Consider the following 18,182-nt stretch of genomic DNA (forward strand, 5'->3'; position numbering starts at 1 on the left):
ATCAACACTGACAGACAAATAAATTAATAGACAAAGTCTCACCTCTGCCATTTGTTGCTGTGTTCTGTCATTAGTGTTAAATGCTGCTATTAGAGAGCAGAATAGTATATCTGAAGTAAGTAGGGCCAACGTTTGACCAACATCACTGAAGCTCTTGAAAGAATGATGACAGTATTAAAAAAACATGAAATGTAAAAACGTTTGTTACGTATGTAACCTCCATTCCCCGAGGGAGGGAACGACACGTTGTGTCGGAGAAGCGACACTAGGGGTCTCTCTTGAGCGCCGATATTCACCTCTGACCTATTGAAAAGGGCCAATGAGAAGTTGGCAGTCAGTATTTGCATACCCCGCCACCGGACATACGGGTATTTAAGCGGGGCAAATACGGGAGTTCATTCAGGATTTTTCTGAGGAGCCGGAAATGGTCCGGCCACAACAGTGGCTCGGTTCAGTGACATGGCGGAGGAAAGACACAACGTGTCGTTCCCTCCCTCGGGGAACGGAGGTTACATACGTAACCAAACGTTCCCCTTCTGTTGCTTCTCCACGTTGTGTCGGAGAAGCGACACTAGGGGACCCATTCCAATCTTGCCATGCGCTGAACCGTGTACGTGAACTGCCGATACAGAGGCGGGCAGGGATTCATCCAGTGCCACGCATCGTCTGTACCCGGCTGCATGTACCCTTCCCCAATGCCCCATACGAACATCAGAGTCCTTCTAGTTACCCTGGGAGGGGAACAAGGCGATGTTTGCCAACATGGGAACGGGCCAGAATGGCTGGGCCTCTTTTCTCTCTATGTTTCTCGCAAAGAGCAATCACGGCCGGGGCCCTTACATGCATATAGGGAAGGGGGTCTTACCCAGACCCTGCGGAGACCACATCTGCCCTTTTTCTTGGGGAGGAAAAGTGGTAGACACGTCACACGGCCGTCTTAGGGCTCGTGTGGAAAGTATGGTGCGGTGGTAGATCCCAGCCTCGAAGGGGGGAGTTGCTACAGCACAGCGACCGGGGCAGCTGTAACTGCCTAAGGGAGACATGGGGGTCCGCTCGTAAGGGGACAGAACCGTGGAAATACACACAGGGGGCGTCCGCGCAGGAGGCCTTCTATTCTACCTGTGGAGCACCTATACCAGTACAGGGTAGCCATCAGGATACCCGCAGTGGCTTGGGTCGGCGAGTTCCTCCGCTGAACCGCGGACCCGGAGGGCTGGGGAGGAATCGACCAGGGGCCCGACTCGGAGTGGGGCGCCCTGGGAAGAAGGCGCACTACTTTACCTTGACGTCAGGAAAAGGGCACTGGGCGCAAGCGATCCACCCGGCCGGTCGGTCTACGTGTTACCGAGTTCTACGGGCTCGGACCTGAGAAAACACGAGACGCAACCGACTCAACGCGGAGGTTGTAAAACCTTGCGAAGGTGTTGGGTGTTGCCCAACCCACGGCTCTACAGATGTCTGCTAGGGAGGTGCCCTTGGCCAGTGCCCACGAGGACGCAACACCCCTTGTTGAGTGAGCTCGGACCCGTAAGGGTTGGGGCACGGCCTGGGTGTGATAAGCCAGTGTGATGGCATTGACAACCCAGTGGGCGAGCCTCTGTTTGGAGACGGCATTCCCTTTCTGCCATCCCCAAAAGCAGACAAAGAGCTGCTCAGAGCGTCTGGTGCTCTGTGTGCAGTCCAGGTAAATGCGCAGGGCGCGCACTGGAAACAGCAACGAAAGGGCTGGGTCTGCCTCCTCCCGGAGCAGCGCTTGCAGGTTCACTACCTGATCTCGGAATGGTGTGGTAGGAACCTTGGGCACATAGCCCGGTCGCGGTCTTAGGATCACAGACGTATCTGCCGGACCGAACTCCAGGCAAGTGTCGCTGACAGAGAACGCTTGCAGGTCCCCGACCCTCTTAATGGAGGCGAGCGCGATCAGCAGGGCTGTCTTAAGAGAGAGGGCCCTGAGTCCAACTGATTCGAGCGGCTCGAAGGGAGGTCTCTGGAGTCCTGCCAAGACTACCGAGAGATCCCAGGAGGGAACTAGGCCTGGCCGGGAGGGATTCAACCTCCGGCGCCTCTCAGGAACCTGAGGATCAGGTCGTGCTCACCCAAAGACTTGCCGTCTACAGGATCGTGGTGGGCGGCGATAGCGGCAACATACACCTTGAGGGTGGACGGGGACAGCCTCCTGTCCAGCCTCTCCTGTAGGAACAGAAGCACTGACCTAATCGCGCATCTCTGCGGGTCTTCGGCTCGGGAAGAACACCAATCTGTGAACAAGCGCCACTTTAGGGCGTAAAGGTGCCTGGTAGAGGGAGCTCTGGCTTGGTTGATGGTATTCACAACGGTCGCCGGTAAGCCGGCTAGCTCTTCCGCGTCCCGTCCAGGGACCAGACGTGGAGGTTCCAGAGGTCTGGGCGCGGGTGCCAGAGCGTGCCCCGTCCCTGAGAGAGGAGGTCCTTTCTCAGGGGAATTCGCCAGGGAGGAGCTGTCGCGAGGAGCCTGAGTTCCGAGAACCAAGTCTTAGTGGGCCAGTAGGGGGCCACCAACGTGACTTGCTCCTCGTCCTCCTTGACCTTGCACAGCACCGGTGCAAGAAGGCTCACTGGGGGAAATGCGTATTTGCGCAGCCCCAAGGGCCAGCTGTGTGCCAGCGCGTCTGTCCCGAGGGGAGCCTCTGTTAGGGCGTACCAGAGCGGGCAGTGGGAGGTTTCCTGGGCAGCGAACAGGTCTACCTGGGCCTTGCCAAACCGTTCCCAAATCAGCTGGACCGACTGGGGGTGAAGCCTCCACTCCCCGCCGGGCAGGCGTTGTCGTGACAGCGCGTCCGCTACGACGTTGAGCTTGCCGGGGATGTGAGTAGCACGCAGCGACTTGAGTCGCTGCTGGCTCCATAGGAGGAGACGGCGGGCGAGTTGTGACATGTGGCGGGAGGGGGCACTCCTGCCCGTAAAAAGCAGAGGTCTGTCCAGGGTCGGAGTGTTTTGAGGCAGGCGGGGGTGATCCTTACCCGATGCGTGCCGCGGTGCCATGCTTGTCTCGGGACTCGAGTCTGGAGCCAGTGCTGGAGTGGTCTCATATGCATCAACCCCAGCGGCGCGACCGCCGCGAAGGACGCCATATGCCCCAGGAGCCTCTGGAAAAGTTTTAGAGGGACCACTGTGCCTGGCTTGAAGGAAGCAAGGCAGTCCAGCACCGACTGAGCACGCTCGCTCGTGAGACGTGCTGTCATTGAGACTGAGTCTAACTCCAACCCAAGAAAAGAGATGCTCTGAACCGGAGTGAGCTTGCTCTTTTCCCAGTTGACCTGAAGCCCCAAGCGGCTGAGGTGCCGGAGCACCTGGTCTCTGTGGATTCCGGCTACTCGTAGCGGGGCAAGGGCCGCCTCTGCGACCTTCGTGAAGACGCGAGGGGACAGAGACAGGCCGAAGGGGAGGACTTTGTACTGAAACGCCTGGCCGTCGAACGCGAACCGTAAGAAGGGTCGGTGTCGTGGCAGAATTGAGACGTGGAAGTACGCGTCCTTCAGGTCTACCGCTGCGAACCAATCTAGATGCTGAACGCCAGCCAGAATATTTCTCTGCGTGAGCATTTTGAAAGGGAGTTTTAACAAGGCCCGATTGAAAACTCGCTGGTCCGGGATTGGTCATAAGCCGCCGCCTTTCTTGGGTACAATGAAGTAAGGGCTGTAGAAACCCTTCCTCATTTCAGTTGGAGGGACGGGCTCTACCGCGCCCTTGGCTAAGAGGGGTGGGAGCCGGGCAAACTGAATTGCGTAACCGAGTCGAATGGTCTGGTGCAGCCAGCGTGTTGCATTGGGGAGTGAAAGCCACTCTTCCTAGCTCTGCGCTAGGGGCACCAAAGGGACGAGTATTTTGGACGTACCTGGCGGGGCCTCGCAGCGGGGCGGAACAGGTAATGCAGCGTCGGGCGGCTTCGTTGCGGCCCGAGGCTGAGGTGCTGAGAATAGACTCAAAGCACTTACCTTGCTCCGCGCACCCGGCAGGGGGCGGGTTCGTGACTGAGGAGGAGGTCTGATGCTGGCGTCCTCTGGACTCGGCTGGTCGGGGGACAGTCGTGGCCAGGTGGAAGGCGGGATCGCCGCATCCGGTGTACCGGGACTGTCGTAATCTGCCAGCAGATTGCCGTGAGAACGGCATTTGCGGGCCAGGTGACCCAGAGGCAAAGGAAATAGCTCTATTATTTAGAATGTGAAAAATGTAAAAACAAAGGATTCTCCTCCCGGCCCTCCACCGGGGAACGGAGAGGTCTTACCACCTCCGGAGCTAACGTCTCGGTCTCTGGGTCGGTCGTCTCAGGAGCGCCTGGGAGCCTTCCGGGTCCTCGAGGGGGTCCGTGAGACAAGGGGCGTCCCCTTTCTGCGGGGAGCTCAACATGGGGCTGAGAGCTAGGCCCGCTCTCGTTCGCTGAGGCGGAGCACCACTTCCTTTCTTACTTGAAAGCCGCAGGAGGACGCCCTCGGCGAGCAGACAGGGCATGGCCCCTGGCGGCAGGTTTGCGGCGGGGCAGGACGTGTGACCTGGCCTCCGTCTGTTTCTCCACCACTGAGGACTGCTGGGTGGAGTCGTCAGGTGGTGTCGCCGAATGGAGCTGGGAGACTGGAGAGTTTTGAGAAAGCGTGCTTTGTCTACCTCCTGTACTACGACCAGATCCAGTCCATTTGTTATGTTTCTGGACCACGAGGGTGGACATCGCCTGTCCGAGTGCAGTTCCTGCAGCACGTCAAGAACAGGACTACCCAAGTGCAAATCTTGAAGTGCCGAGCGGTTTTTACCCGGCGAATCGCAGCCCGCCATTAGTGTCGCTTCTCCGACACAACGTGGAGAGAGCGACAGAAGGGGAAACAAGAGATAACAGTGAAGTTCAGATGTGCATATTGCAGTCTGCAGTGATTGGTTGGTACTTCACACACACACACACACACACACACACACACACAGATTATACATAGGAGATTGTACCTCTGGCTTTGGCATCTGCATGCTGATGGCTTGATTATCTATGACGAGCTAAGCTCTGATTCAAATTTTTACCCTTGCTGGAATAACTCTGCTGCAAATGTAGGAGTCTGATTTGCCTTGACACCAGGAGTAAAAATCTATCTAGAAAAATTTATTTAAATTGACAAACCTCTAAAAACATTTTCATCTGCCTTGTTTATGTAGTTTACAAAAATACAATGGGGCGGGAAAAAGCAGACCTGAATATTTAAAATTCAGTGCTGCTGTCCATTTGGGATGTTTACAGTAGCCAGATGTCCACAGATGTTTGTGTATGCCAGGGTTTAGTGCTGCCTGCCAACAGGTTGTGGTATAATGGATAATTTATGCTCATTTCAACTAGAGGTTTTGTATATTTTTATCATTTAGCCCTAAACGAAAATTAACGATTATTGTTGCTGTTAAAATTGACTCATGAACACAAATGAAGGGTATGTCTTTAGTGTCTCAGAGATCACAATGTGATGTGCTCAAATAACGGGGCGGCCAACAGTGCAGGGACCCCCTAGGATTCATATCCCCCCTATTTGTCTCTGAAATAAGCCCCCTGACAATACTAACTATAACATCCCAACGACATCTAGGAGTGTCATTTAAATGTATTACAGCTGCTGATGATAAAAAACCTAGTGAGTTTTCTCACTGCCTATTGCCTAGCAAGGTAGCTGCCAACTAAGACAGAATCCTAACTATAATCAAACCCCTTAAGTGGCTAATTTTGAATACTCTATATAGGCAGCTATTCCATGTGCTACACAAACAGTGCTCCTTTCCTCAAAGTTTTCATTAGTATGTTGCTAAGCTAATGGCGCAATACTCTAATACTGTAAGCATAAAAATACATACTGTAGCAGACACTACTGGGTAAAAATTGGTACCCAACACGTATCTACTTTATCAATTGGGGACCCTAATTGTAAATATTGTATAACTGTAACACTGACTGTGAACATAAATATTCTAAAAACACTGTTTACCTCATGTGGCAGATTTTACAATCACCTGACCAAAGTGGAAACTCAGTTTTTGTTTCCCCAATGAGATATAAAAATAACTTGTCAAGTTTCCTGAAAACCACCTTTGGAAAAAGTGACGTCTATATAAGCAGACCACTCTGGGCTATTGCCTGTGATTGTGAGCAGTAAAAGGTGATGTGCAGAGAGAAACAAATGAAATAAGATGGCCAAAGCGGTAATCACTGTGCACTCAGCTATAGAGAAATAATAGATGCTGCACTAACATCTACTACAGAAAGTGAAAAAAAATTCACTGTGTGGAGCTCGATCTTCACAGAGAGAGCTGCTCTGTCTAGATAGGTTGAGATAAACCAGAACTCTTGGGGGTAAATGCCAGTGCTCCTGCAAATGGGTTACAATGTTCAAGACCTAAATCCTAATTCCCTTGTGCATAGAATATCCTAAAACAATTGTTAATTGGTGGAATGTCATACCAGTCTAATAAATGGCTATTGCTTTTAGTATTTTTAAATCATTGGTTGACTGGTAACAGGAATTTTAACATCACTGTCACTAGGATATTGCTGATTTAATTTTAGGTGTGGAAAAGGCTCTTAATCTTACAGTTTATTATGACTAGAAAAACGGGTATACTTAATTTTTGTTTGTTCCAGATCAGATCAGGCCTGGTTGACCACGTTGCCTTTCAAAGTATACTCTTCTGACCGTGAGCGAATATGAACTCGTTTGACGCATGCATACTACAACTGCTTTGTGATACTCTTTTAGTATAGTCAACGGCAGGCGCATACGCCAATGACAAGCACTGTCAAGATCTCTCCACGTGGCGAGAATATCTGGGCATCTGCGCGGATTGTGCTGATTACGAAATTTGCATCACATATACTGTGTGCTGAGCAACGAGGACAACCAAAGTATACTTTGGCATGAATACATTCAAAATTGGAAAGTATACAACCAGAATTGTTCATGTGAATTGTTACATCCCAGGACATATTTTTGTTTTAATTTGTATTACATCTGTGGATGTATGTGTTGTTTGCCATTGTTTTGGTGTATGTTTTTTCTGTTTTTCACCTTTCCTGTTGCCCTTTCCGCTCTCCTCTAACAGGTACTGATGACTGCCTCCTGTTTCTCATTGCCATCCTGGACGAGCCCCCAGTTGTGACACCCTCCCCAGTCTAGGGTTGGAGAGGTGTAACAAGGGGAGAGATGGAGAGAGGCAGATTGTTTCTTGGCTGCCTCTGAGAGTTGTTACTTTCTCCTGCCCCGGATGGTGTACATTGTGAATACACCAAAACAGTGGGAAACAACACAGACAATACATCCACAGATGTAATACATAATAAAAAAAAAATACATCCTGGGATGTAACTTTGTTGGGAGAGATTGGATGATGCTGGGCATTACTTTGAATCAGAATTATTTATGCTAATTTCTGATGTAATGTCTGTAAAATCAAAAAACATGAATAACCAACACTCCTGGTAACACAATAAAGGTTTTATAAAATTTGCTAAAAAAATCAGACTTTTTTCCTGCTTGGTATTATTTAACATGTCAAAACTTAGTCCAACTGTCCACATATGTGGACATCAATTTTTAGGAACTTTAGTCTAAAAAAAAAAAAAAATTGTTTTTTTGCATGTGGGACAAAATAGAATTAACCAGATGTCATATTTTGTTACTTTCTGGACCAAATTAGCTTTATTTTCACGGAAAACATAAAACGTTTATGAGTATCAAGTAAAACTCATTAAGTGACAAACAAAAACTACATTAATAGAAAAAAAAAGTCTAGAATGTGCACTATGAAAAAACTAGACTAGTTTCTAACAAAGCTATCTTTATAGGTGGTAAATCCAGACTTTCCTTATACAGACAATTTACTTAATTTATATACTTAATTAATTTGAAAACAAATTAGACTTTAACAATACTAAATAAAATGGCTAAAAGATAAGGGGTTAATAAAAGTGGTGTGTGATTTGATTATGCCAGATTCTTCCATTTGTAAAACAGTGCAAGTCACTCTGCTATGTTTTTGTGTAGTGAAACATTTTTTGTACTGCTTTCTAATGGATTATGCCACACGCAGGAAACTTTGTAGGTAAAGATCGGCTACGAGCTTTTCAATGAAATCAATTCCACATTCTATCAAAACTAGAGCTCTCTGAAGGGAACTGATCGCTGATAAACTGCACAGTCAAACGTGACATTTACAGCTGAGAAATATTGCCTCGGATCTGAAACATAAAACATGCCTGGGGGGACATTGTCCAAGAATGATGTATGAGACTAATGCTTGCATTGGTTAATGTCATGTTGGCCATTTATCAAGGATTATTTTCGGTACCGCCACATTCTTTTGACATGCCATTTGACAAGTAGGGGAGGGGAATGTTCCTGGCTAAGGGAACCTGCCAGTTGCCCCTTACACCAGTGTTTCTCAACTGGTTTTGTTTCAGGACCAGATTTTACATTTGTAAAACACTTGGTTTACATTTTACATCAAGAGGCCACCCATCAAAATTGAATCAGAATTGTTTATTGTTACAAGTAATAAACAAAAAATGTCTTTAAAATGAAACAATGAAATGTATTAAAGTTACCAAGAAAGACATGGGCCTAATAACATGCAAAACAATTTAAATAACATAGGCTGAATAGCAAAACTGACTTTTTTGAATTGTATATATGCACATAGAACATCAAATGTGTAATTCCAGCCATATGGGATAAACACTAGGCCAAATGTTGTATAAGTATTATCCATATTACCAAGAAACTAAATGATTTTGAACTAATTGACCAAAATACCGTAGAGTTTGCTTGGACGCTTGACAGTAAAATAGATGGGAAGCGTTTTTTCCTCCCTTTTAATACTTTTTAGCATTTATTTATTTTGTTATCTTAACTAAACAAAATTAGGCCTATATGGTGAGTTGCATTTTATTATATGCATTTAGCTTTGCTGTTGTTCTTTCTTTCTTTCAGAAAATACCTTTATGACCTATTTTTAGGGTCGCGACAGCTGTAATCCACTGACCTAGACGTTCATTTGGTTAAAGGGACAGTTTAACCAAAAATGAAACAAATTTAGAAATGTTTTACTTACCCTTACAAACCTGTATTTCTTTCTTTAATGGAACACAAAAGGAGATGTCAGACAGACTGTTTTCTTTAGTCACCATACACTTTCATTGCATATTTTCTTCCATACAAGAAAGTGAATGGTGACTGATGCCACTCAGGTTTTAAACAAAATGAGGATGAGTACATTTTCTATTTTGGGCAATCTATCCCTTTAAATCTCAAGGTCATTCAGCTGTCAGACCATATAGGCTACAAACCACAACCTCAAGCATCAAATACTGCTATACAAGTTTATTTTCTTCTTCTCCATATATTCTGTGGCTCAACACAAACTGAGATGACTCACCAGCAAACTGTGCAGCCTCATATTCCAACTGAGCCGAAGCAAGCTGCCTCTCCCACTGACAGCAGCCATGGGAAAGATCAAGCTTTCTAACACACAGGCAGTGATGGCGATGAAGATATTTATTTTCTGCTTGCTCCATCTCAGAATGTGGGTCAGGGGCAAGGCAGCCGCACACCCCCAGCCAAACTGCCTGCTGCGCTTTGCACACACCTAAAAGTCACTTTAACCCTCCTTGCCCAAACAGGGCATGATACTGCAGTCCTCCGTTAGGGTACAATAGACTGTTTAGACTTTTTGTTTTGTGTCAGCTGACAGAATATGAGTGATATTCTGTTGATTACCACAGTTTTTCCTCCTGAGACACGAGCATGAATGCTGCATGTATTTTCCATTTCTCTTTTTGATTTGAAACTAGTAGCAAATAATAAACATGCAAACAATTTCTAGATCATTTTCCTAATAATTGATGTCGACATATGTGCACAGCAGGACTCAGTTGTAAAGTTTTAAATAATATCAAGCTATGGTCTGTTTTTTTAATTTTTTTTATCAAATTGTTTATTATGTTTCCAGGAGTGTTGATTATTCATGTTTTTGAGACATTCATTCAATTAAATTAAGATTCAAAGAAATGGCCAGCAAAATCCAATCACTGCCAACAATGTTAAATTAAATTATACATTATAAATTAAATTATATATTATTCTGAATCTATGTATTGTTTACCATTACCCAATATCTGCTAACATGTTGAGTGGTCCAAAAATGATCTGCATCCTGAAACCGAACTTTTGGTAAGATTTTAGGAGTGAATGCACTTGGCGTCACAGGAAATATGTAGGATGCTCCCTTGCTCCCTATTTAGTGAATGACTTAACCTCCAGTGTGCTGTCTGTCTGCACTGTTCTCAGAACAGTTCAAAATGCACCTTATTTTCATCCTAACTCCATATATAGCCTCTGAAAGCAACATTTATTCTCAATGTGAAAATGTACAGTAAAATATACAGTAAATTCACTTCTAATAAGTTTTGGCACGAAATTTCACAGCATATGTTTACAGCATTGCCAAACCACGAGTCTTGTTGAAACATGCTTGTAAGTAATTCATCCTCAGTGTGACAAATGAGAGTATTTTAGCGAAGATTTGAAGTAAAAATCGAATGTTTCTAAATAAAGTGTGCGCAGTGCACACTTTTGGTTTTCTTTATAAATGGACAGCACTAATTAATGAATTTAAGGAAATTAATTTTCTGTGAATGTATTAGACAGACGTCAACTGCTGATTGAACATTAATACCTCTTTTATTAAGACAGTACTGCTCACTTTCTGTAAAAATGTATTTTCATGATCAAATACAAAGTGAACATGTAAGTATCTTTAATTACACAAGAATACAAACTACAGAGATCAGACAAAATATGTGACACACACACAAAAAAAAAATGGAAACAATGAAAATCAGCTTTCTCTGGGTAATACAGATGGCATAAAACCGAAAATAATTAACTGTAAATGAACAGTATGCACTAAGATTCACTCTTTAGATTTATTCTCTTTAAATAAACCTATAATTTGCTGTGACATATCTTTACAAAGTAATATCAACATTTACACAGTGCACAGCATTTAAAATACTGATAAAACATGTCGAATGGAACATGCTCTATTCTGTGTGTTTTCTGATAATAACTTAAAGTTCTTTTCTTTCTGATATGGGCATCACTTTTGCATTCTACCTGAGATGCAAAAACAAATTCATAGGCAGACCTGAGACAGGGCAAAATCAAACTGAAGGTATGTGTTTTGCATGTGTGTGTGTTTAAATCAGGTTTGGCCAGATTTAGATCACTTGACATTTAAAGGGATATATCTGTAATCATTTATTCCGCCTCATGTTGTTCCACACTTGTCTGACTTTCTTTCTTCCTTGGAATACAAAAGGAGATGTTACGCAGAATGTTAGGGACTGACAGCCTCAGTCATTTTTCACTTTTAATGGATGGAAAAAAGAGCAACTTGAACATTCTTCAAAATAACTTCTTTAGTGTTCCAAGTTGTACAGGTTTTGAAAAACATGAGGATCAACAAATAACCACATCCTATTAATTTTGGATGAACTATCCATTTAAAAGTTAAATATTCAAGAAAAAGGAAGAATTAGTGCTCTGGCTATTAAGGTTTATATCAGCTAGCAGTGGGATCAACCCATTTTTTATTGTGGAAATCATCTGTGCATCCTTTGCAGAAACTATATTTAGCACATAAACATCACCATAAAGAAACCAGTCATTGTATGATTGCTTGACTGCAGCCCTCACTCCTTATTTGACATGATGTGAAAGTTGGAAATAGCTTCATGTCATTACAATGATGTTAAATGAGCAATATGATAATAGTATACATTTATACATATTTATAAATATATTCTGCACATGCTTGGCATGTCAGTTGGGTGCACACAGTGATAATTTTGTCATTGAAATGATGTAATTGGGGCCAGGTGGGGGGGGGGGCATGATGTTACTTCAGCTTTTATTTCCCTGTTACACTCTTAATCAGTTTAATGATGAAGGCATTGTACTCAAGACATGATATGTGTAAATAAATCTACCACTGCTTTATAAAACCACAAAATTCTGTACAACATACAATGACATTTAAAACACGTTTCTTTCCGAATAACCAAGCATAAAATGGCATCAGCTATGATAGCCTTGAACAAATATACCATAATTTATTAGCGTTTTCAAATCTAAATAATGCTCACCAGGTTCTGTTCAGATAATCTCTGGAATAACACTAAGGATAAAAGATAAAGCAACAAATGAACAAAAAAGAAGCACTTGATACACAAATTCATGTAATCGCTAAGACCAAACAAGGATTTTACAATGTTAACCGTACTGTCAGCATTACTGCAAAATGTCCCAATACATCCTTCACATAGTTAATCACGTATAATGTATATCTGTCCCAACTGTCTAGACAATAAATGAAGGCCAAAGATGAGAAAAAATAATGCCTGGAATGACTAATAATGGAATAAACTACTAACTATATACTAACTCTACAATAATGTAATAATCTCAAGTTAAAATGTAGACTTTTGTAATACACTTATGAGTGATCCAACAAAATACCTGCCCCTGTGCCTCTGTACCTCTTACACACACCAACATATCACATCAAAATTAAAGTATGTTGCTGCATAATGAGATAGCGAACACAACATTCAGGTCACACATTTTGAAACTATTGCATTATTGTAGAGTCATTACATTCAGTCAGGCATCTACAAATGAGCTGTATTGAAAGAATCAATTGTAACTGAAATGTATTTGGGGGCACAAATGGTGGTATGGCTTACCACATACAGGCTTTAACTATTTCATTTAGTAAACATTTTTATGTTACTATGAAAAGCACACAGAAGCACTAACAACATTTAGCAAAACTCGCTGACCTCCACATCAAACTGAATTTAATGAAAAAGGCTTGAAATTCAATCTATTTTACAATCTGATAGATATATTTTATTTGGGGATATCTTTCATCTTTGAAAACTTTTCTACGCAGCTAAACCAGGGCCATTTTGCTGTTCTTTGCTTTGGCATTCATTTTTAACGCTTGGGAGTCATTACTAGTAAATTAGTATGTGAGTGGGGCACATATGGATGATGCAACGCAAGCCAGAAAGAATATCAATACAAGCCGATTCGAAACACATACAATATATCTAATAAATAATGCAACAACACAGTAATGCTGCTGAATGCTTTGTAGCTATGTTGGTCACACACAAAAAAAGTTTCTATCATTTCTATCTCATTCTCTGAGGGACTTAAGAGAACAACAGGCAATTTGCCAAATAAATTACTTGGAACCAATCCATGAAAACAACTCAAGCGATCGTTCTGTGACTGAACCGTATTTTTAAACTTTGTGTGTGGCTTTCTTCCAAACCGGCAGACAGAACAGCATGAGAGGGAGAGAGAGAGAGCTTAAAATGTATTGATGTACTGGCAGTTGAAACAAAAATACTAATAAAGCAAATCACTCTGGGTTTTGACCATTCAAGAGACGGTATGAAGCTTGTAAGTGTCCTGATGAAAGTGGAAACTTCATTAAGAACAGAACAAGGCACAACATTTTTAGCAAATGTTTAAAACGGAACAAAACCAGCCCCAGCGAGAGGTGTTGGATGGTGAAGCCATCTTAAATTGAGCTCTCCTTGTGCTCTGCCATCCCACACCCCATCTGACTTGATGACAGCACCTTCTCTTCTCCGTCTCTTCAGCTGCGCAGGTGTAAATCCAGCCTGATTGAATCCCGCAAATCCCCTCCTCCTAACCCAGTAGTCCACAGTTTGCTGTTCAGCACAGAAAGCTAGCAGGTCTAGTCAGAGTTAAATGTAGTATTCCTTCTTGTCATCTGAGTTGTTGTGTCCACCCTCTGCGTTGATGATGGCAGTGTCGGCGTCTGCGGCGTCGTCCGCTCCTTTGGCTTCGTGAGTAAAGTAGGTACCTTAAAATAGAGATGGGATATAATAAATATTTAAAAGTACACTGTAAAAAACATTTTTCTCAGGTAAACTATAAATGTGTTTCATGTGGTAACAAAACAAACTGGTAAAAAACATATATTAAGTCAAGTCAAGTCAAGTCAAGTGGTTTTTATTGTCGTTTCAACCATATACAGTTAGTACAGTACACAGCAAAACGAGACAACGTTCCTCCAGGACCATGGTGCTACATAAAAACAACAAAGGACCAACATAGGACCACGTGAGACTACACAACGAAATAAAATACCTATATAAACTACCTATATATACCTATATAAAGTGCACGTGCAAACATGTGCAAAAAGTACAGGACAGTACAACAAATTTCTGACAATGAACAGGACAATAGACAGTGCAGCGCCGACCAGTATTCAGTAGTGCAAAAAGATGACAGTTTCTAAAAATGTAAACATAACATACTATGAGATAATGTTCTATGCACATAGCAGTTATTGAGGTAGCAGACAGTTATAAAGTGACAGTAATTATAGTGCAACTCAGGACACGTGTGTGTCAAACCAGTCTCTGAGTATTGAGGAGTCTGATGGCTTGGGGGAAGAAGCTGTTACACAGTCTGGCCGTGAGGGCCCGAATGCTTCGGTACCTCTTGCCAGACGGGAGGAGGGCAAGAGGTACCGAACAAGGTACCGAACAAACGTTTGATTTGTGTGAGGGGTGTGTGGGGTCGTCCACAATGCTGGTTGCTTTGCGGATACAGTGTTTTTTGTAAATGTCTTTGATGGAGGGAAGAGAGACCCCAATGATCTCCTCAGCTGTCCTCACTATCCTCTGCAGGGCTTTGCGGTCCGAAACGGTGCAAGTCCCAAACCAGGCAGTGATGCAGCTGCTCAGGATGCTCTCAATAGTCCCTCTATAGAATGTAGTGAGGATGGGGGTTGGGAGATGTGCTTTCCTCAGCCTTCGAAGAAAGTAGAGACGCTGCTGGGCTTTCTTGGTGATAGAGCTGGTGTTGAGGGACCAGGTGAGGTTCTCCGCCAAGTGAACACCAAGGAATTTGGTGCTTTTGACGATCTCCACAGAGGAGCCGTCGATGTTCAGCGGAGTGTGTTCACCTTGTGCTCTCCTAAAGTCAACAACCATCTCTTTTGTTTTGTCGACATTCAGGGACAGGTTGTTGGCTCTACACCAGTTCGTCAGCCGCTGCACCTCCTCTCTGTATGCTGACTCGTCGTTCTTGCTGATGAGACCCACCACGGTCGTGTCATCGGCGAACTTGATGATGTGATTCGAGCTGTGCATTGCTGCACAGTCGTGAGTCAGCAGAGTGAACAGCAGTGGACTGAGCACACAGCCCTGGGGGGCCCCAGTGCTCAGTGTGGTGGTGGTGGAGATGCTGTTCCCGAGCCGGACTGACTGATGTCTCCCAGTCAGGAAGTCCAGGATCCAGTTGCAGAGGGAGGTGTCCAGGCCCAGCAGGTTCAGCTTTCCAATCAGGTGCTGGGGAATGATTGTGTTGAATGCTGAGCTGAAATCTATGAACAGCATTCGAACGTATGAGTCCTTATTGTCTAGGTGGGTGAGGGCCAGATGGAGGGTTGTGGTGATGGCATCGTCCGTTGAACGTTTCTTAATATGATTAAGAAACCCTTTTAAGGAGATCGCTTCACCCAAAAAGGAAAATTCTCTCATCATTTACTCACCCTCATGGCATCCCAGATGTGTATGACTTTCTTTCTTCTGCTAAACACAAAGATTATTAGAAGAATATTTCATCTCTGTAGATCCAAACAATACAAGTGGATGGTGGCCAGAAATTTGAAGATCAAAAAAGCTCATAAAGGCAGCATAAAATTAGTCCACTAATTAAATCCATATTTTCAGAAGCAATATGAAAGGTGAGGGTGAGAAACAGATACATTTTTTACTATAAATCTCCACTTTCACTTTCACATACTTTTGTTTTTGGCAATTAGCCTTTTTCTTGAATATCGCCACCTACTGAAAAAGGGATTAAATATTGATCTGTTTCTTACCCACAGCTATCAAATCACTTTAAAAGACATGGAATAAACCACTGGAGTTACTTTTATGCTGCCTTCATCTGCTTTTTGGAGCTTCATAGATTTGGTCACCATTCACATGCATTGTATGGACCTACAGAGCTGAAATATTCTTCAAAAAAATCTTTGTTTGTGTTCAGAAGAGTCATGAAGGTGAGTAAATGATGAGACAATTTTACTTTTGTGTGAATTATCCCTTTATATGTATATTTAGGTACATTTTTCACATGAATATTTTTTGGGGAATAGGAGGTGGGACTGGCCACCACTCCGAGTACTCCAGAGCAAGTGTGTGTGAGACGGTGAAACTCATGCAATTATTTTATTACCAAAACTCAAACAAGTCCAATCCAGATGAAAGTAAAGCCAGTGAGAAAAAGATCACAGGTTTTGAAGAACTACACACTGAGATAGACCTATAAACAGCGATAGAATCTGTGGAATATTTTAGCCTTTTCTGTAGCAAAATCTGCACTGATTTTGTTGGAAAATCTGTGGAATTTTGCAGAATGGATTTAAACACTACAGTAAATGCTATTTAAATTCTACAGTCTTAATGGCCAACAAAAGCCTTATCATGTTACAGTAATATACATGTTATAATAAAAAAAGCAATTGATGGTGATGTGTGTAACTTTGTGTAAAAGTGTAAATCTTTGGAAATGTTCTGCAGGGTTTTACTGATATTCAAATTTACACTTAATCAGTTATTGTTTTTTAATATCAGGTGAATGTTGCCATTTAGTGGGTTTCTAAAAAAATAGCATCCAGCAAACCAAAAACGCCAATGCGTATAAAAAACAAACAAACAAACAAAAAAACATGTCCACAAGTAGTCATTAAGTATTTAATATAATATACAATATAAATAGTCTCAAGTGAGAAACTTATTTTAAGCTTAACATAAATGTATTTAAAAAAAAATATTTGGTGTCAATGTAAAGACAACAATAAAAACAGCAACATCAACAATAGAAGGGGGGAATCAGTCAGAGAAAGTGTGTGTAAACGTGAAACATATTGCAGCATTGTCAACGTACACACAATTATTTCTATTCAACCAAAATCCAAACTAAGAACAGGGTAAGAATATAATTCCGGTGATAAGTCCAGTGCAGATGAAAGGGAAACTAGAATAAAAAGGTCACAAGCAATCGCAAGGAAGAGCTGCAAACTAAACATTAGTTTTTACTGCTATATTCATACTTTTCTACATTATCGATTGTTCAATATCATGTCTACCGTTTAATACAGATACATTCTGCTAATAATAATAGAAATAATAATAATGTAGTTTAATGATTATTTACTTATTGCATCAAAAAGATTTAACAAACAATTTAAATGCTTAAACATCCAAATAATTGGTATGGTAGGCTATTTGTTGTGGAGAAAAATCAATATCAGTCAATCTCTACTATTAAAAAAGAACTGCAATATTATCTCATTGTGACCCAGATATATGAATTGCCTGCTCCTTGCTGATTCCCACACTTCCTTAAAACAGGAAGACAGAAAAAAAGCGAAGATTTTTCATTTGGGGATAAAACTCAAACCAAAATCAGCCAAACCTTCAAGACGTGTCATTGATTTACCTTTGTGTCTTGAGAAGTATCGGCCCAGAACGATCAGAAGACACAGCATGGCAAACACAACCACGGCGACGACACCACCAATGACGGCATGATCAATTTTCTGCTGCACTCCATCTGCTCTTGAATCTGAGTCAGAGAGGAAAACAAACACAAACAAATTAAGGCATCTTGCACTTTTGTCACAGGGTCAGTTGGGAATTAAGTGTGAGATTCCCTGGAATGACTGCTAAATTATATTATGCTGCTTTTAAGCAAAGTCACATTAATGTCATCTTTTCCTTGCACAGTAGTCCTAATTTAAATAAAACTTTGCCTGACGGCACCAGAAATAGAAACCTTACAGTAGAAAACACCTTTCAGTGTATCTTATTGACACATAAGATATTACACATTTCCTGCAAATGTGTAAATAGCAAATGGCATAAACTAACACATTTTCAAACACAGTTTGTTTGGTTTGATCTTGAAAATTCAGCTGTCTGAGCCAACACTGACACTTTGGGGAACCGAAGTTGCCAATTTATAGTCTGATTAGAATAAAAGCATACAGTAGTTCCTATCACTCAACTGG

The 18,182-nt window shown here is 42.8% G+C and overlaps 1 protein-coding gene across 4 annotated transcripts in view; it reads right to left on the reverse strand.

Moving 5' to 3' along the window:
- Nucleotides 1–10,730: 10,730 nt before the first annotated feature.
- LOC127629419 (cell adhesion molecule 1-like) overlaps nt 10,731–18,182 on the reverse strand; it is a 289,304-nt gene continuing 281,852 nt past the window's right edge. For all 4 annotated transcript variants that reach the window (XM_052106503.1, XM_052106501.1, XM_052106504.1 and 1 more), the window contains 2 exons: nt 17,612–17,737; nt 10,731–13,955 (listed from right to left, as the gene is read on the reverse strand). In XM_052106503.1, coding sequence (XP_051962463.1) covers nt 13,837–13,955; nt 17,612–17,737 — 245 coding nt within the window. In that variant the 3' untranslated portion in view covers nt 10,731–13,836. The remainder of the gene's footprint in view (nt 13,956–17,611; nt 17,738–18,182) is intronic.

The sequence above is a fragment of the Xyrauchen texanus genome, chromosome 36 (assembly GCF_025860055.1).
Source record: "Xyrauchen texanus isolate HMW12.3.18 chromosome 36, RBS_HiC_50CHRs, whole genome shotgun sequence".
Classification (NCBI taxonomy): Eukaryota; Metazoa; Chordata; class Actinopteri; order Cypriniformes; family Catostomidae; genus Xyrauchen; species Xyrauchen texanus.